This window comes from Mus pahari, chromosome 2, assembly GCF_900095145.1.
Source record: "Mus pahari chromosome 2, PAHARI_EIJ_v1.1, whole genome shotgun sequence".
Taxonomy (NCBI): Eukaryota; Metazoa; Chordata; class Mammalia; order Rodentia; family Muridae; genus Mus; species Mus pahari.
In genome coordinates this window covers 149,709,660-149,730,347 of record NC_034591.1, presented here as the reverse complement: position 1 = coordinate 149,730,347, position 20,688 = coordinate 149,709,660, and the positions used below count along the sequence as shown (strand labels likewise).

The following is a 20,688-nucleotide window of genomic DNA, read 5'->3' as shown; positions in this document are numbered from 1 at the left end:
TTTTTGGTTTTTTCAAGACAGGGTTTCTCTGTGTAGCCCTGGCTGTCCTGGAACTCACTTTGTAGACCAGGCTGGCCTCGAACTCAGAAATCCGTCTGCCTCTGCCTCCCGAGTGCTGGGATTAAAGGCGTGCGCGCCATCACCGCCCGGCTGAGAATATTTTTTAAAGATTTATTTATTTAATGTATATGAGTACACTGTAGCTGTCTTCAGACACACCAGAAGGGGGGAATCAGTTCCCATTATAGATGGTTGTGAATCATCACGTGGTTGCTGGGAATTGAACTCAGGTCCTCTGGAAGAGCATACTCTTACCTCCTGAGCCATCTCTCCAGCCCCACATTAAGAATATTTTAAACTAAGTCAGGCGCTGTGGCTTATGCTTGTCTAGCATGGAAGGCTGAGGGGGAGGATTGCTACAGGTTTAAGGCAAGCTTGGGCTACATAGGAAGATCCTGTCTCAAAAAATGCCATGGGGAGGAAAAAGACCATACTATACAGAATAGCTAACTTATTATAATTTGGACACATGCTATGTTTCTTTATATATTAATATCTCAATGAAGTTGTCTTATCAGGTTAAACAACATTTTGTATTCTATTATCTTCAAACACACTGAAAGTCATTATTTTCAAGTTCTTTGAAAGTAAGAACTGATCATTAGAAGTGGAAGTAATATTAACATGTGGTAATATTGGTTAAGATATTATGTTCAGGAAAAATTATTACTGGGATAACGAAGCATTGTTAGGGAAGTCTATCCCCCGCCCCTCTTTTTTTGAGTAGGGTTTCATATGACTCAGGCTGTTCTCAAAGTTGCTATATAGCTAGGATTGGCCTTGAACGCCTGATAAGTGCATCTTTTAGTAAACAGCTGATTTCCTTCCTGTTATATAAGAAGTGTTTGTGTGTGTGTGTGTGTGTAAGTGTAAGTCAAAAGAAAAGCTTGGGTATTATCCTTAGGAATGTAAACAGCCTCCTTTTGAGGTATCTTCCTGGCTTGGAACTCGGCAATTAGTCTAGACTGACAGGCCTGTGAACCTCAGAGATCACTCCCCACACACACACACCCCACAGCCACACACACACACACATGACACTATAATCAACTTTTTTATGTGGGTGCTAAGTACCAAACTCAGATCTTCATGCTGAGATAGCTCTTCAGTTTCCTGTAGGAACTATTTTAACAAGTGTTTCTTTTGGTGGAAGATTTTTTTTTAATTTTGCAAATTATATCATTTGTGAATTTTACCATCTTATATTATCACATTTTTAGCACATCTTAAAGTATCATCAATTTTGCCTTTGAAAAGTAGCATACAAGCATGTAACTAACCACTTCTTTGCTAATTTTACCCAGTAAATTGATTGCATCTCAATTTTATTCAAGTTACTAATTGAAATAAGAAGCCATTAACTGTTTCAAGACCCCTTGGCTGAAGAGATGGTTCAGTGTTTAAGCACACTGACTGCTCTTTCAGAGGTCCTGAGTTCAATTCCCAGCAACCACATGGTGGCTCCCAACCATCTTTAATGAGATCTCATTCTGGTGTGTCTGAAGACAGCTACAATGTACTAACATAAATAAAATAAATAAATCTTTAAAGAAATAAAACTATTTCAAGACCAGTAAAATGTGAGCTCCTACAGAGTCATTGACTTGCTAGATTATTTTTCTCAAACCATTCCCCATCCCATAATCCCTTTTCGAAACAGGAACACAAGTAGCCCAGACTGGTTTTGAATTTGTGTTGGGTAAGCATGACGCTGAATTCTTGGTTCTCCTTCTAACCTCCCAAGTGCTGCAAGTGTGCACTGCCATGCCAGGTTGTCTTCTTCCTTCTTTTTTTTTTTTTTTTTTTTTTTTTTTTTTGGTTTTTCGAGACAGGGTTTCTCTGTATAGCCCTGGCTGTCCTGGAACTCACTTTGAGACCGGGCTGCCCTTGAACTCAGAAATCTGCCTGCCTCTGCCTCCCGAGTCTCATCTTCCTTCTTAACCAGCTGCACGTTTGCATTTTAGGTTGACATTGACTGCAATCAGAAGGTTGTAGTTTATGATCAAAGTTCCCAAGATGTTGGTTCTCTGACGTCAGACTGCTTTCTCACTGTACTTCTGGGTAAACTGGAGAAGAGCTTCAACTCTGTTCACCTGCTTGCAGGTGAGTCTGGGACCCAGGGGAAAAGCTTGGACTGTTCAGTGTATGTAAGCAGTATCAGAACTGATGTGTAAAGTGAGTTACAGCTTTTGATTGATATAAAGGTTTCATTGATACTGTTATTCCTCCACATTAAATTTGTGAAGTGGGATTTTACTTTATTTTTCGTTTGTTTGATTCTGAGGGAGAGTCTCACTATGTAGCCCAGGCTGACCTCAAGTTTAAAGCAGTCCTTCTGCCTCAGTTTCCCTAGTACTGGAATTACAAGTGTGGACTTTCACACCTGGCTGGGTCTGTGTATTCTGACCTGACTAAAATGCCTCTTTGTGTATTATTAGATGACTTATAGCCTCTTGCTTCTGTCTGATGATTTCCTGAGTACCTGCTGTTTAAGAACACTGAGTGATTTGACTCTCAGCTCTTGTGAGTTCTTACCTTTCGGCTAGAGCCAGACTAGCATTACAGTGTCAAACTCTTACTATAAACACTTGAAGGAGATGCCAGAGATAAGCTCACTTTCTCAGGCATATGAACAATGAAATAAAGAGCAAATTTTGTAGACTGTTTCTTCTAATTGTTACGTAGACTATTTTAAAACTTATTTACTGCCGGGCATGGTGGTGCACGCCTGCTTTTGATCCCAGCACTAGGGAGGCAGAGGCAGGTGGATTTCTGTGTTTGAGGCCTGCCTGGTCTACAGAGTGAGTTCCAGCACAGCCAGGGCTATACAGAGAAACCCTGTCTCGAAAAACCAAAAAAAAAAAAAAAAGAAAAAGAAACCCTTATTTACTTACATTTTTCTTGTGTGATTTTTGTTTGTTTTTTATGCTTGGAAAGAAGGTCTTAGTATATAAATGCTAAGCAACTGAGTAATTTTTGTAAAGCATATGCGAAGGACTGACTCCCCGAGAGGGAGCACAGTGTGACAGGTGCATCTCATGGATTCCAAACAAATGGTTCATCCTTTGCTTACCTGTTGCAGACTGGCTCACAAGAATGGGAAATACGTTGACCACTGCATAGAACATTAACATAAAGTTGCTACCAGGCAGATTCTAGCTATAATACCCAAGAATGCTTTTTAAGATGTGACCTAGGAAAAGATATTAATAGGTATCACAATTTTCCACCTTTGGTGTTTATTAGGAGGAGGATACAGTGAGCTTGATTAGTTATTGGCAGTTAGTATTAGAAATACAAACGTGTTAGTTTTAAGATCAATAGTTTGTGTACAGATAGTTTTAAAATGTTATACTTTGAAACTTCATACAGGTTTAGGTAAGATCCTCTATTTCCAGTTCTTTCACACATTTTTGCTTCAGTTCTCTAGGAACAAGGATAGGTTTTGTCGTTGTCCTCCCCCACCCCTAGCTTGTCTCTAACTACATCTTATGCTTATGCTGTGATTCTCTCCAGTCTGTATCAGTAAGTGAAGCTTACTTTATAGAGAATGTAGCTTATGTAATTCTGTATGGTCTGTATGGTGATTATGATTATGTTTTGTCCTGTCTCTTGATAGGTGTGTGTGTGTGTGTGTGTGTGTGTGTGTGTGTGATGCTAAGCAGATGTTCTAGCAGTGAGCTGCTCAACCCCAGCCCTCTCACTCACCCTGGCAGGCACGGTTTAAGGTTTGAGTCCCACTAAGAGTAAGTTTGGTCTTCAAGTTTTTGTAGTCACTGTGATGGACTTTACTTCAGAGTGCTGTTGGGGAGTTCAAGCTTTGTGCTCTCATTTCCCTAACCCTAAAACGCAGAGTTTCAGTCATGTTGAGCAAGCACAGTGTTAACTGAATCATACTCCGAGACCCAGTCTTTAAAGTTTGTATGTCAGGATTGCTGTTATTATTATTTTTTTAAAATTAGATATTTTCTTTATTTACATTTCAAATGTTATCCCCTTTCCTGGTCTCCCTCTGAAAGCCTTCTCCCTTATCCCGCCCCCCCTCCTCACCAACCCACCCACTCTCTCGTCCTAGCCCAGGCATTCCCCTACACTGGGGCATAGAGCCTTCACAGGACCAAGGGCCTCTCCTCTCATTGATGACCGACTAGGCCATCCTCTGCTGCACATGCAGCTGGAGCCATGAGTTCCACCATGTGTACTCTTTGGTTGGTGGTTTAGTCCCTGGGTGCTCTGGGGGTACTGGTTAGTTCATATTGTTGTTCCTTCTATGGAGCTGTAAACCCCTTCAACTCCTTGGGTCCTTTCTCTAGCTCCTTCATCGGAGACCCTGTGCTCTGTTCAATGGATGGCTATGAGCATCTCTTTCTGTATTTGTCAGGCACTGGCAGTCTCTTAGGGGACAGCTATATCAGGCTCCTGCCAGCAAGCACTTGTTAGCATCCACAATAGTGTCTGGTTTTGGTGATTGTATATGGGATGGATCCCCAAGTGGGGGATTCTCATGCTGGTGAGGATATAGAGAAAGAGGAACACTCCTCCATTGCTGGTGGGATTGCAAGCTCATACAACCACTCTGGAAATCAGTTTGGCAGTTCCTCTTAAGATTGGACATATTACTACCCAATGACCCAGCAATACCACTTCTGGCCATATACCCCCAAAACGCTTCAACATGTAATAAGGACACATGCTTATTTATAATAGCCAGAAGCTAGAAAGAACCCAGATGTCCTTCAACAGAGGAATGGATACAGAAAATGTGGTACATTTACACAATGGAGTACTATACAATGATTAAAAACAATGAATTTATGAAATTCTTTGGCAAATGGATGTATCTGGAGGATATCACCCTGAGTGAGGTAACCCAGTCACAAAAGAATATACATGATATGCACTCACTGATAAGTGGATATTAGCCCAGAAGCTTGGAATACCCAATACAATTTGCAAAACACATGAAGCTTGAGAATAAGGAAGACCAAAGTCTGGATACTTCAATCCTTCCTAGAAGGGGGAACAAAATCCCCATGGAAGGAGTTCCAGAGACAAGTGTGGAGCAGAGCCTGAAGGAAGGACCCATCTTGCTTTTTTGAAACACTTTTCCTGTGGAGAGCTCTGGCCTGACAATTTAGTCAACAGACAGACATTCTGTAGGTGTGTTCACGGGAGTTTCTAGAGTAGGTGTCTTACTCGGCCTTCATTCCCTTTGCTGAAGGGCATTCCTTTGTTTCCTGAGAAGGTTCTTATCAATCAGTTGTGGCTTTGGGAGCGTCACTCAATGGGCTACAATGAAGCATGCAGGTTCTCAGTATGACCAGCTGGACCAACCTTATGACATACAGAGTCAGGACACCTCATTTCCATTTCACACAAGAAATGTTTCCTAGATGTGTGGAGTGCTGCATTAGTGGGAAGAGGTCCAGGTAAGGTGTGTGTAGAAGTGACTGCAGGTGGAGCCAGAGGGGTGCTTAGTCTTTTTGCTGTTGCTCTTATCCAGAAGTGCTAGGCTTATTTCCCATAAATAAATAAATAAATAAATAAATAAATAAATAAATAAATAAATAAATGGAAAAACCCTTTTATCTCAGACTTTTAATTTATATTAACATAGAAAAGATGTAGAAATGATTTAATAAGTAGGTTAAAAGATAGCACGCAAATCGGGTGTGGTGGCGCATGCCTTTAATCCCAGCCAGGGCTATACAAAGAAACCCTGTCTTGAAAATCAAAAAAAAAAGAAAGAAAGAAAAAAAGAAAAAAGAAAAAGATAACATGCAGATGAACATTACTATTCTCTTACCTTCTCTGAATCCCAGTTGGGATAGGTTTTGTTTTGTTTTTTGGTTTGGGGTGACACACAGCTACACCTACCTCATGGTCTTCCTACTTCCACTTCTGTCACTTTATCATGTTCTCATGCATGTGCTAGCATGGCATTCTCAGTCTTCTCTCTCAGCCTTTTGAGTGTCGGAGCTTCGGTGGGTGCAGCCATGGCACTCTTCTCCACTGGCAAAGCAGAAGGGCAGCCGAGGATGTAGTACAGTGGTAGAGTATCGGCTACTCTCATCAGCCCATTGCTTCTACAAGGAGAGGATCAGCCTACATACATGCAGTCTGTCCTTTGGTTTTCTGTGATTATGGAAATCAAACACAGTTTGAGTGCTGTGCCTCTCAGCACACACTAGCTTATTTCTGTCCTGGAATGAGTGGCAGGACAACTGTATGGCAGATAAAACTCATGACAAATCACAGACGTCAGCTCTTTCACGTACGTGATTCAGTGACTCTCCCATGTTCTCACCATGTGTCTACGGCTCCGAACTACAAGTGTTTCCAGAATCTTCTAGACTTATCTTAAGCCTAGATAGGGAATTAAGGGTACTTTTTATTTTTTATTTTTATTTTTTTCTGTTTTGCCTCCCCCCAACCCCTCTTGAGACAGGCCTTTCTATGTTTACCTGGTTGTCCTGGAATACATAGACCAGGCTGACGTCAGACTCAGAGATGTTCCTGCCTCTGCCTCAGCCTCTGCCTCTGCCTCCCAAATGCTGGGGTTAAAGGCCTGACTCATCATGCCTGGTCTAAGATGCTTGCTTTGTTTGTTTGTTGGTCTGTTTCTTTAATATACTTCCTCCATCTAGGCCACACCTACTCCAACAAGGCTTCACCTCCTAACAGTGCCACTCCCTATGGGCCTATGGGAGCCGGGGGTTTATTCGATTGAACCAGAGTCCTCTGAAAGAGCAGCCAGTGCTTTTAACCATTGAGCTATCTCTCTCAGGATGCTTATTCTTTTTTTTTTTTTAAAGATTTATTTATTATATGTAAGTACACTGTAGCTGTCTTCAGACATTCCAGAAGAGGGAGTCAGATCTCGTTACGGATGGTTGTGAGCCACCATGTGGTTGCTGGGATTTGAATTCTGGACCTTCGGAAGAACAGTCGGTGCTCTTACCCACTGAGCCATCTCACCAGCCCAGGATGCTTATTCTTAAAGACCTTTTTTAGTAACTCTTTGTCAGTCTCTTATGGATTTTAGAGTCATGATCTTCACACTTTATGGAATGAAATAATGTATAAAAATTATTGTACATAAAAATTCAAATCGTTACATTATTTTAGCCAGAAAGGGCTTATCAAATATATGTGTAACTACTTCATCCTTTGGGAAACAGTAGATTAGAATAATTATAAAAGAAAAACATTATTAAGTATTTTGTGAGAGATAGTCTTAAGTACATTGGTAACAGTTTTTATGAACATTAAGTCTCTGAACACAGCTAAGACCTTAAATTACTGTTTGCTGTGATTAAAGGAAAAATACTTTTTTTCTTGAGGTATTACATAGTATAGATTGAAGTGAACAAATGTACATTGAGACTCTGCATTTTAAACAGGGGTCTAGAGTGATTTAATAACTGTTAATAATGTTAAATTTCTGTTTAACAGAATTAATTACTGTGCTTCCCAAGGAAATCATAATGCAATTTTTCTGGTTCCAGATTTTCTGTCTGTGCTGTTATTATCAATTCTATTGACTAGTTTTTGATGCTTCTTCTCCTTTGAAAATGAAAGAACATTTTCAGCCATTCCATACCAAAACATGTAGCATCTGGTAAGAGATTAAAATAATATATTTCAGTAAAAGCACTCCAGTTATTCAGAATTGGTTGCTACTTATCAAAAACAAACAAACGAACAACAGCAAAAATCTCAAACAAAACAAAAACTGGAAGTGACTCAGAGCCACTGAAAATAGGTCTTTACATTAACATATGCAATGGAATTATTTACCCTTAAAAAACAAAGTGCTGAGGGTTACAGCTAAGCTGAGGGTTACAGCTCAGGGGTAGAACATTTGCCTAACATAGATGAGGTTCTGGAGTTAATCTTAGGATGGGATGGGGGCTTGGAGGGTGGGAACCAGGAAAGGGGCTAACATTTGAAATGTAAATAAAGAAAATATCCAAGAAAAAGAAAAAGAGAAATCATGTTTGTTTGTTTGTTTAAACTTGAACCAGGAAACCATTATGTTGTGTGAGATCAGCCAGGTAGAGAAGGATAAATGCTACATCAGAATTCACTTTTATGTTTAGTCTAAAAAGTCACCGAAATAGAGAATTGAAACCAGATGTGGTACATGCTTGTAAAGCAGAAGCATCCGGAGTTTAGGGTGATCTATCCTGGGCTATATAAGACTGTTTCATAAAACCAGGAAGGGAGCGATGGGGCTGATGCTGATTGGAGGATACAGGCAGACCTTTTTCTAGAGGTTACAGCATGGTGAGTATAGTTAATAATGCATTATATGCTTGAAATCTGCTAAGAGAATATGCTATTACTATATCCACAAAACAAGTATAGTAACATTTCAAAATTTATATCAGATGGTTACTTATAAACTTAAAAGTTTTACTTGAAAGTTATACTTCAAGAAAACTAGAAGAAAGGAAATTACTTTGTGTACTTCTTGCCATGTATTTGCCTGGTGTTCTTTAAGTCTTAATTTGCAGGAAACTGTTTAATTTTATTGTCTTTCAGGCAGTTGTTACCAGTGACTAAGGCATCACGCCTGAGACTGTCTTTTGATAAAATGGACTCTAGAGCCAACTAAAGTACTTGTTTTCCTCATTCTGATATTTTCACAAGCCAAATACAGTCACCTGGAAGACAACAGTGACGTCAGTCTTTTCTTGTCCCACTTGTGTACTTGTGCTCTGGACAGATGCCAGGCCTAGGTGTATTTGGCCTTTTCACTGTGGGCCTTCAGAATTTGATGGGCACATTTGTGGTTGTGTTGTAGATTGGGCTCTAGGGAAGGGGCCACTAGGAGAGCAAAGGCTTGTCCCTGCCCTTGAGAGTCTCCTAGTTAATTTGGGAAACATGTCTAAGCAGGATGAAACAAAGGAAACACGTGATCATGTGCTCTTTGATGTGTGATAAGAGATGATTCAATGTGTAGTCTGTAGAAATAGAGGGAGATTTAGTCACAGCAATGGAATTGTAGTTGAACCTTGAAAACAGTAATGTTTGAGTGTGGAGGTTCCTTTGAATTCAGTGGGGGAGAAGTATAACATCATAGTTCAGTGGGGAAAGGCTCCTACTATACACACAAGAAAGAGGTGACCTGAACTCAATCTTCAGAACCCGAAAGATGGTAGAACAGAGTCGTTCTCTCACCTCCACATATGTGCTGTGACACACTCCCCTTCTACAAATAATATATACAGCCAGGAGCTAGAGATACAGCACAGGTGGTACAGTGTTTGGTTAGTGTCCACAAAGCTCTGGATTTAGTCCCCAATACCACATAAAATGGGAGTGGTGGAACACACCTACATGTAATTCCAGCATTCAATAGGCTGACACAGAAGGGTTGTGAGGTCAAAGTCAGTTTGGGTTGCACAACTTGATTAAAAACAACACACAGCAATGAAGGTCGATTTAGAGGATTAATGAGGAGACTGGAGGGTTTTACTTTTTTCTGTAAGAAGGAAAATGGGAATTTAGACAAGTTGGTAGTAAATTATACATGCTCTTTAAGTATGAATTTATTTAGGTGTGGTGGGCATTGTGAACTGTCAGGGCTTTGGCTGCAACATCTGTCACTTCTCAATCACCACTGGATCGTTTGCCTGTCAGTAAGAAGTCCTCATCTTCTATTACCTCAGTGTTTCCAACACCATCTCTTTCAGAATGCTCCAGGAGCCTCTAACTTGTCTCACATTCTCTGTCTAGCCACATTCCAGATCATAATGCACACTTGGAGCATTTTCAGATTGTTTCCGCTTTCAGTTTAATATGTGTCCTTAATCTTAGGATAAATTATAGACTCTTAACTAACTCTATCAGTGGCTGACTTGTGTCTGCTTCTCTGACATTAGCTAAGCCACTTTCTCTCTTTTTCCTCCCTTTCTCCCTGTCCTCTCTCCTCTATGCTCAGCTCTCCTCTTCTGTATCATCCCTTCCATCCTTCCTCTCACCCTCTTCTCCCTCCCCTTTTTAGATTACCAGTCTTTATCCTATTTTCTTAGAATCTGCAGCCTTATGGTCTCTGGACCTCCACAGAAAACTTTTTTCTTCTCTGCCTCTGAAACTATTTCTCTGCCACTTGTCTAGGTGTCTCCTACATTTAATGTAATTTTAAAACTCCTGGTTACAAGGTACTGTTTGTTACCACAGGCTTTTTGTTTGTTTGTTTGTTTTTAGCTACCAACCATAATTAACTTAAGTTTTGATCTTATAATTATTTGGCTAAAATTTGTCTGACTAGATTGTCAGCTCCAGAGAGGGGCCTCTCTGTCTTGGTCCACTGATCATTTTGCCTAGCATGGTGTCCACATTAGAGTACATGCACACTGAATACTGAATGATTTGTTTTGTTTTGTTTTGTTTTTTGAGACCAGTCTCTGTATGTAGCACTGGCTGTTCTGAAACCCTGTGTAGACCAGTGTGGCCTCAAACTCACAGAGATCTGCCTGCCTCAGCCTCTCAAGTGATAGGATCAAAGGTGTACATTATCACACTACTCTTGAGTGACTTTTTTTTCTTTCTTGTTCTTTCTGAACTCTGGTTGGCTGATTCAATTCAGCTGTTCTGTCTCAAACTCCTCTTGAAGCTGACTGATTCAATCTGGCTTCTCTCTTGGCCTCTTGACTGAATTGCTCTGTTTGACCTTGTATCTTTGGCAATATGTTCTAATCTTCTGGATACTTCTCATTTTCTGGCTTGTTCTGTTTTCACCTGTGTCGAGCTTTCTCTCTGCAACCTGTCTATCATAGTCCTGGTAAAAATGCCTTCTCTCCTCTGTCCCTGCTCTTTTAATTAGTCGTCCAGTCCCAGTTTCTAAAAAGCTAGGATACTGGGCCCGTTCCACCAGACCCAGCTAAAGACTGTTAATATGAATAGAATACATAGATTGTCTAGAGAGCTTGCCTAAAGTAGATTAGGAAGTTTTGAGCTGCACATAGAAAGGTGCTAGAAATGGTTTGTATAGTGAGTGATTCTTGACTGTGTGTGTATTAGTTAGTAGATTTGAGTGAATCATTCTCTATCTGGAGTGAAGATTTACACTTTTTTCTTGATTCATAGAGTTACCTTGATTTATAATCATATTTCATTGTATTTTGATAATCACTTAAGGTGCTTCCAGTAGCCACCTTGTTCTCCTTGGGGAATGAATGTAACTATTGTCCTAGAGGTTTGCCAAGGGATTTATCTTTGATTCCTTGAGCCACAAAGATAGGACTCCTGGGCCACTTAGGATGTCTGAGAAAGTTTGTGTATTAAGTGTTTGTAAAAGTTCCCTGGGTAAAGAAGTCTAAGGAGCAGTGTTGCTTTTGGCTGATCAAAGAAGTGGCATTCACTAGAACTACCTTCTTTTTCTCTTTGGTAGCGGAAGATTATTTTCTTGCTCTGTGCCTTCTCTCCCATGCTAAGAGTCTCTGAGACATTGTAGTCTACAAATAGGAAACAGGTTTTGTGCCCCCACCCATGCCAATGTAATTTTTGTCTTTGAATGGAATCAGGAAATCCGTTTTGAATACTAAAAATATACAAGACTTGCGTCCATCAACAGTTATTCATTGTAAAAAGGAAAGATTCAATAAACATTTCTTGAATTCTAATTATATACTAGGCACTATGTTAAATGGTGAAGTGATTAAAGAGTGTTATTCACAGTGAATTATAGCTTGAGAAATAAGATAAGTCAATACACACAAACATACACAAACATACTCAAATATACAAATTTGCAGTTATCAGATCATTCATAAATTCTTCTTAGTCACCACTATGAATTTTGTAAAACTCACTTTTGGTTTGTTTGTGTATGTGTTTTGTGGTTTTAAAAATCAGATCTCAGGTTGTCCAGGCTGGCTATGAGCTTGCCATCCAGCCAAGATGACCTTATGCTCCTGCTGCTCCTCCTCAGCCTCCCACTCGCTGGAATTACAGATAAGTGTCACCACACTAAGTGAATTTTACAGAACTAAATGAGACGCCAGCAAGATAGCTCAGCTGGTAAAGGCACCTGCTGGGCAAGCCTGGCAGCCTGAGCTTGATATCTGGGAACCACGGGAAGGTGGGAAAGGAACCAACTCCAGGGTTGCCCTCTGATCTCCTCTCCAATTAAATCAATCAAAATTTTTAATTAAAAGAAAGAACTTCTGGCTGGCGAGATGGCTGAGCGGGTAAGAGCACCGACTGCTCTTCTGAAGGTCCTGAGTTCAAATCTCAGCAACCATATGGTGGCTCACAACCACCCGTAATGAGATCTGATGCCCTCTACTAGCGTCTGAAGACAGCTACAGTGTACTTATGTATAATAATAAATAAATCTTTAAAAACAAACAAACAAACCAAAAAAGTTAAAAAAAAGAACTTCTAAGCTATCAAGACCATACTCAGAGACACTATATAAGATATGTACAATATCTTTATTGTAGTGAAATAAAATACAACCTGTCAGCATTTAATACAGCAAAGGAAGATTATATTACTATTTTAGCACTGAATATATGTATATGTTCAGAAGGTTTTGATATAAAATGTATTTTCTTGGCCAAAGTAAAAAGAAAAAAAGAAAAAATTGGAATATACTGTTGTAGAACAGGTATTACTTGTGCTTGCCTATGGTTTTGAAGAATTTATGCAGTGAATTGTAAGGATTGACTTGACAGGTACTCATCCAAATAAAAAGCACAGCTTTCTATGTTAGGTACATGTAGAATGGTGATGGGGCAGTATTCTGAATATTAGACTGGGATTATATTGTCTGCCTGAATATCTTTAGATTTTATTTTATAAATAGGAAATAACATCAAAACATTATTTTGTAATTTTTTAATAAGTTTTATTTTTAAAGATCATGTATGTAAGTACACTGTAGCTGTTTTCAGACACACCAGAAGAGGGCATCAGATCTCTGTGGTTGCCGGGATTTGAACTCAGGACCTCTGAAAGAGCAGTCAGTGCTCTTAACTGCTGAGCCATCTCTCCAGCCCCTATTTTGTAATTTTTATGTGGTAATAGAGTAGAAAGAAATAAGAGAGGAACAAATGCTTTTTTAAAGATTTATTTTATGTATATGAGTACACTGTAGCTATACAGATGGTTGTGAGCCATCATGTGGTTGCTGGGAATTGAACTCAGGACCTCTGCTCACTCTGGCCCTGCTTGCTCCACCCCTGCTTGCTTTGGCCCAAAGATTTATTTATTATTATATGTAAGGTCACTGTAACTGTCTTCAGACACCAGAAGAGGACATCAGATCTCATTACAGATGGTTATGAGCCACCATGTAGTTGCTGGGATTTGAACTCAGGACCTTTGGAAGAGCAGTCAGTGCTCTTAACTGCTGAGCCATCTCTCCAGCCCAAAACAAATGCTTTTGAGAGGGGTACTACTGAATTTATTCAAGTATAAGGTATGAGGATTTAAACTAATTAGTGTAGTAGGAGGATGGGAGAGAGAGACATTCTCTAGGAAAGTCACTGTCAGTTTCCCAAGAGATTGCTGCTAAGGTGACTGGGGGTGGGGGAAGTGAAGCAAATGAGCAGGATGCACAAATAGAGGGAGATTGTGGCCTTGAATTTATTTTTAGGTATCTATAGATCTTTTAATTGAAGTGACCAAAGAGGGTTGAAATATTAGATTGGAGTTTAGGGCATTAAGGCCAAATTTTGGAACCGAGAACTCTGGCTTCCAGGTAATAAATGAACATATGTGGACTCCTTAATGATTCTCCTTCTACGCTGTGGGAAGCAGAGTCCTCCTAAATCCCCCCTTCCCAGGAACTCTCTGATTCTGTTATCTTCTCATCCTGCTCAACCAGAGGGCCAGACAGTATTGTGTCTGTAAATTTGATTCTCCTACTTGTTGGGCTCTGGAGAGATGGCTCAGTGGTTAAGGTCCTGAGTTCAATTCTCAGCAACCCTAGTGTGTCTCACAACTATTTGTAGTAGGATCTAATACTCTCTTCTGGTGTGTCTGAAGACAGCTACAGTGTACAGATGGTTGTAGGTAGTTAGGTAGGTGGTGAGCCACCATGTGGTTGCTGGGATTTGAACTCAGGACCTTCGGAAGAGCAGTCAGTGTTCTTAACCACTGAGCCATCTCTCCAGGCCCCTTGCACGTACTCTTTGAAAGATCTTTGTTTATTTGAAGCATTTGTTAAAAGCCCTGGAGGTGTGTATTTAAGGTAAGCTGTTTCTAGGCTCAGTTGTGTATTGTCTGACAGGTTAAAATGATCAGTAAACTATCCAACACTCAGCATTTTCTAAAAACCAACTTAAACCACATTCTCTATATGATCAAATATTATACGCATGTGTGTAGACATCCCAGTATTTTATAAAAGGGATATATACTAAATCCCAACAAAACCAAGCCAAAAAAGAGAGCACCTCTAGAGGTAAGGTTTGCTTCAGTTCCCACTACATTCTAGGTTCAGCAAATAGGGGTTCTCTTTATGTCATACAACGTTTTGTTTTATGGACTCATCAGATTAAAAATCTTAAAAATGATACAAACATGAATAATTTAAAATTAAAGTTAAATTTACATATGATATCTGGGAAAAAAGTTTTTTCAGAAACTAAAATTTTTACAGAGATACCATTCTGTATATATCCATAAAATTAATTTAGAAGATGGGGTGCATGATTTTCTTTAATTATGCTTTTCATGTTAGGCAATTGTTGTCACTTAACAGTGCTCCAGTGGCATGTCCTTTTGATGAGAGCCTGGAATGAAAGCGCTCTCTCTTCTCACAGAGAAGTTAACATCCATCATTAGTTTGGTTAAAGGGACATGGTTTGATTTTTTTAGAATTTGAGGCTTAGAAAAATTGAAAAGCTAGATACGGGTGTATACTCCTTTAACCCCAGGACTTGGGATGTGGAGGCAGGGGGATTGCTGCAATTTTTTTGGGGGTGGTGGTGATGTGAGATAGGGTTTTTCTGTGTAGCCGTGGCTGTCCTGGAACTCACTTTGTAGACCAGGCTGGCCTCGAACTCAGAAATCCGCCTGCCTCTGCCTCCCAAGATCAAAGGCATGTGCCACCACTGCCAGGCTGGATTGCTGCAAATTTTAAGCTTGTATGGCCCATATGGAGAATTTTAGAACTGCTATACTTACACAGCGAGATCCTGTCTCAAAAATAAAATAAAAATTAATTAATTAAAAATGGAGTTTATTGTCCTGTAGTAAAGTATCATTTTTGTTAATTATGTAAATATTTGTCTTTTAGAAAATAACTTTTACAGCTGATTACAAATGAATCAAGAGAGAGAAGTAACTGGAACTGTTTAGCAGAATCTTATGCATTTTATTTTACTTGGCATATTTTCTCCCACCACAATGTATTGATACTTCATAGTAATTTTTTTATTTTGAGACAGGGTTTCTCTATATAGAAAATAATACTTTTAATTGCACTTGTGAAGGAGGCACTCTCAGGGAACAACTTTTTCTTGGCTGAGTTAGAATACAGGGACATATAAATGATATATGCCTTTGAAGCTATAGCAAATTTATTCTCTGTCCAAAGTAATATATTTTATTTCTACACATGCATTCTTTTGGTTGGATGGTGGAAGATTAACAAGCAGCAGCATTGCAGTATGTCTGTCATTCTTTCCATCTCTATTTCTCTCCAGACCAGGAGCCTCGGAATGTGTCTGCCTGCCTGTTAAACACTTGAGAACCCCAGGGAGTAGTGTACAGCTAATCTGAAGTTCAGCTGTGTATTAGGGACATACATTTGTGTTCTGCCATTTTACATTTTCTACATTCCCGCTGATAAACAGCGTAGAATGTAGGGTGGAGAAAAAGTTGGTAGTATTAACAGCAAGACAAGGCCATGATAATTTTTTTTTTTTTTTGATAACTTTTAAAATATGGCTTTCCACAAGGAAATGGGGCAGTGAACTGCTGCTACAGGCTTTGTAATACACTAACATGGATTGCTTGGGACAGCAAGCTTTATGACAAGGTCAGATAACCTTCTGCTTTTAGTTTGTATCTGGCAGCTCTTAGAAACAAAGTATATATAAATGAGCTGTGTTTTCTTTTCTTTTGATGTAGATCTGGTTTGCAAGAGAGTCTTTGAAAGGAAAAGGAATAGTTTAGATATTTTGAAACTCATTTGCTGATGAGGCCACAGACAGTTTCTAGGTTCAAGGTAGATCTTCAGTGTCTAATCTGTTGTTAATTAATGAAATGAAACTGGAGTCACTAGAATACAACAGTGAATGAAAGGTCAGTGAATGGAAAACACTGTCAATGAAAGAGGATGTCAGCAGAGTGGATGTTGTCATAGATAAAGAGCAGGAAAATGTACTCTTTGGCTGATGTAGTATTTTCTGGAAGTTCACAGTTTGGGACATTTCAAGTGAGATTGAGCACTAAATGAAAGTTCCAATTTCATTGAAATCTATTAAATATTTAAAAGTCTGTTTGTATTAAATATTAGTTGAAAATACCCAAACAAACTTACGTTTTATTTTGCAACAAAGCCTCACTAGCAACCAGTTGTATGCAATTCTACCTTAATTGCTTGTGGCTTCTGGTCTCTGGGAAGGGCTACAGTATATAGTTGGAGAAGGATTAGGGAAGGGGGATATGAGGGGAGAAATTAACCATCATACAAACCTTCCAGTGTGGCTGATTTTGGGTCATCCATGCTCCTTGTCATAATCCCTCACTCATTGCTCTGTAAATAAAACTAATAGACATTGTTTATGGAAGAGATTTTAGCAGCAGTTGTATTTAGTAAGTTTATCTCTGGTCATGTTGGGTCCCCTTGTTTATCTTCTCTCTAATCGAAGCTACACACACACACACACACACACACACACACCCTCCCTCCCCCCTCCCTCCCCTCCTCTCTTTGGGGAAGGCAAGACTCTTGCATCAGTTTGGGGAAGACGTATGCCCGTTGTAGGATTGATACTAAGAACTAGCAAATCAGTCGTAAGGCTTGGCTAGCATAGATAGCAGTAAGGCTGTCCCTGCCTAGAAAGGGAAGTTGGAACAGTTAAAAGTAGGCTCACACCTTAGCTCTGCTAAGTATTATAGAATGTGTTCTTGTATATGAACAGGAGTAGAAATGACATGTACTTCATAGCATATTTGAAGATTGAGATGATGCCTGTAGAATCAGGGATGGTAGGCCACCCCTGTAATCCCAGGTGCTTGTCAGAATTTGAGTTAAATGCATTCTGTTGTTACTTTTCAGTATGATTATTTACAAATTTTAAATGTAATTCAAGAGGTTTTTTTTTTTTTTTTTTTTTTTTGGATTCTCTTTCTCTGAGAATATTTTGCTGGAACATGGTTCTGTTAGTTTTAAATGACGGATGTCCTATGAAACAATTTTTAGGTTAAATAACAACATATAGAAGTTAAAATTTTAATCATATAATTAATTATAAAATAGTACCTGTTGGTTGGTATAAGCTAAGCAAAAAAATGTGAGAACCTTCACTATGTTGCTGTAAGTCCCAGTTACAGGGCCTTACCTAACAGCAACAATATTCTATAACCAGAAATACTGAGAGAAATGCTAAACCGTGGACATCTGTGAGCCTATGCTGCCTGCCCCAGATCATCTGTGGTTACACTTGTAGGCAGAGGAAGTTCCAGTAGTTCCAGTCTAGCACTTACTTGTATACAATGCCACTAGCAGCTAATGATTTTAGAGGGATTTCCATGGTTCAGTCAGTTTGGAAATGCTTATTTGACTTAAGTAAATTAAACCACTTTCTTTGGAGAAAACATTTTTTTTGGAGTCCTTAATATGTTAATAGGAGCTGTGACTCTCTCAGGGAGATGATATAGGCAGTATTTCTGTTACTTTGTAGACAATTCCCCTCTGTCAGCTTCTTTCAGGACACCAGTGCTCTGTAGCTCCCTTGGGAAAGGAAACCTCAGACTCTTAAGACTGAGTCTCTGCCTTTTTACTTTGTGTCTTAGGAGATGCTAAAGAGGTGCTAGGATGGAGGATGACTGCTGTCATGGAGTACCAGCTACTGATACCTGCTTGAGTGTTTGCTGGGTGCCACAGGAAAAATACTGTAGGCATGCCGGGTAATCCTTTTAGAATCCTTCTTACAGATGAGAAAACAAGGAGTTGGGGATTCAGTAGATTTACCACATCAGACATGCAGACTGTGTTGAGCAAGGAGTGAACTTGGATACAGGAACTTGCTCTCCCTACTTTCTTGGTCACTGGTCTTGTATGCGTGCATGTATGGTGCTGGGCAGGGTGGTGGTGTCCTACAGTATGAAATAACAAGGAGCTCTATGTGGTTGGAAGTCATGTTTAGAAGTGATGAAAATAAAATCTTGAGGGCTTTGCCATCATACAAAGTAGTTTGTGACTTCTACAGCGGATCTGGTACACCTGCTCTATCGACCAGTTTAGCTTAAGACCTTTCAACTGCTCATGTGTAAGAACAGTTTTGCAATTACAAATACGTGGACTGGAGGTAGGAATGTTGTCTTATATTTTGCTGGTACCTTAATTGTTGTTACAACTTCCTGCTATTGTAGCTCACTGCTTCTGGCCCTGGACTGAGCATAGACAGAAATATGTGTCCAGTTGAGTTATATGTGAGTTGAACAGGTATTTTCTATAATTCTAATCATCAGTGTTCCTGAGTTGAGATATTAAGATGGTAAGGAATTTTATCAAAAACAGTATGGTTCCCATGTTTTCATTTGGATAGAAAGGAATCTTTATTTAAATTGGGAAGTCCTGTGAAACCTTAGTCACACCTTTCCCCTTCAGAGGCGTTCAGAGTGCTACCTGATTTCACTTTTGAATCGTGGCGACATTATGACACTTACTGAAGGCTGTGGGTCAGTTCCTTAGAAATAGAAGGATGGACTGGCATTCATGAGGTGGCTTAGTAGGGAAAGGCCTTTGCTGTTTAGCCTGATAATCCAAGTCCCATCTCTAGAGCTCATATGATAGAAAAAGAGAACTGACTTCAGCAAGTCCTTCTCTGGCCTCCATACCTCCCAACCCACTTTTAAAAAGAGAAAAGAGAGGGAGAGAGAGACTGAGGAAAAAAAACAAGCCCAAGTTCCAAATCTGAACCCAAGATTCTTGCCACAGAATTCTTGTACTCTGAATGATATAGGATCCAGCAACACTTGTTTTGTAGTGCTTACTGAAAAGGAGTTGTAGAAATCAGTGACTAACGCTACAGAATTGTAATGACTGGCTACGGAGACATTTTTAAAGAGTAAGGTATGTTTTTGATATCTTAAGAAAAATGATCAGGCAGGGCAGTACAACCTGAATCCCAGCACTCTGGAGACTGAGGAGAGGAGTTCAAGGTCACTCTCAGCCACAAAGTGAGCTTGAAGGCTTCTCAAGACCTTGTCTTATCCTACCACTGCTACCAAAAACTCTTCTGTAAGGCTGAAAGACTTAAAGTTGAATGTCAGAAGAATTTACAATATTGTTTTCATTCTAAAAAGTAACATTCAATTTATCACTTTTTAAAATATCCATTTGTTTACTATTGCAAATAATTATTTTTGACTTCTTTGCTATTAAAATCCTCCTTAATGTCCCCTAAATAACATTTTTAATGGAGAGATAAAGGGGGGCATATGCTGTAGAATATGTGATGATTTAAGAGACTGTCAAAGAAAGGCCCTCAGTGTCCTCAGAACTTGCCCATCCATAATCCAGCTTTATATGCTAAAGTCAGTGCTGGATTCTACATCAGTTTCAGTATCAGCAGCTAAAGGAAGAAATGTGTGCATAGCTAGTGTTACCTGCTTGGATCTGTACCATCTGATTTTTATGTGTTAAATCGTTTTAGTCAAGTAGTTCCCAGAGGGCTGGTTTACTTGACTTTGTACATGGCATAACCTTACAATGTTTATTCTTAGGTGGGTTTGCTGAGTTCTCTCGTTGTTTCCCCGGCCTCTGTGAAGGAAAATCCACTCTAGTCCCTACCTGCATATCTCAGCCTTGCTTACCTGTTGCCAACATTGGGCCAACTCGAATTCTTCCCAATCTCTATCTTGGCTGCCAGCGAGATGTCCTCAACAAGGTGGGTGCTTCAAAACACCTTTCTTTGTGTCTGTAAGTAGCAGCTGGAAAAGCAGCAGCTGTCCATTATCTGTCATGGGACAGCCTGTGATCCCAGAAAGGGGGAAACGTTGTCAGTGTGACCCCCTAGCTCCATGTTGCGTCATCTTAACAATATTACTTTGATATTTATTGCCTTATGACACCCAGATTGTTTCTTGTTTTCCTCATAGTTCTAAGAAACTTGAAATATGATGGGATTATTTTTTTTTATACTATTAGCCTTGTCTTCTTGGACTATTAATTGTTCTATTACTGTAATTGGGTGTCCTACATTTACAATGAATTGATTTTTTTCCCTTGTATCATACTAGAAAGGGATTGAGGTTAGGTGTTGGATTGAGGAAGGTCCTCACAATGACAGCTGGTGGGAGAAAGGGGCAAGATGGTCAAAGATGGTAAAGACGGAGACTTAGATGTGTGCTTTGTCAGTTCCACTGTGTCTGAAGCTGGCTGGAACAATTTGTGGAGAGAGGCTCATTTATTCTTTTTTTTTTTTTTTTTTT

At 39.6% G+C, this 20,688-nt stretch overlaps 1 protein-coding gene across 1 annotated transcript in view; it reads left to right on the top strand.

Moving 5' to 3' along the window:
* Dusp16 (dual specificity phosphatase 16) overlaps nucleotides 1–20,688 on the top strand; it is an 83,521-nt gene that overhangs the window by 33,263 nt on the left and 29,570 nt on the right. Inside the window, exons 3-4 of the mRNA XM_021190629.2 lie at nucleotides 2,025–2,163; nucleotides 19,981–20,144. Coding sequence (XP_021046288.1) covers nucleotides 2,025–2,163; nucleotides 19,981–20,144 — 303 coding nt within the window. The remainder of the gene's footprint in view (nucleotides 1–2,024; nucleotides 2,164–19,980; nucleotides 20,145–20,688) is intronic.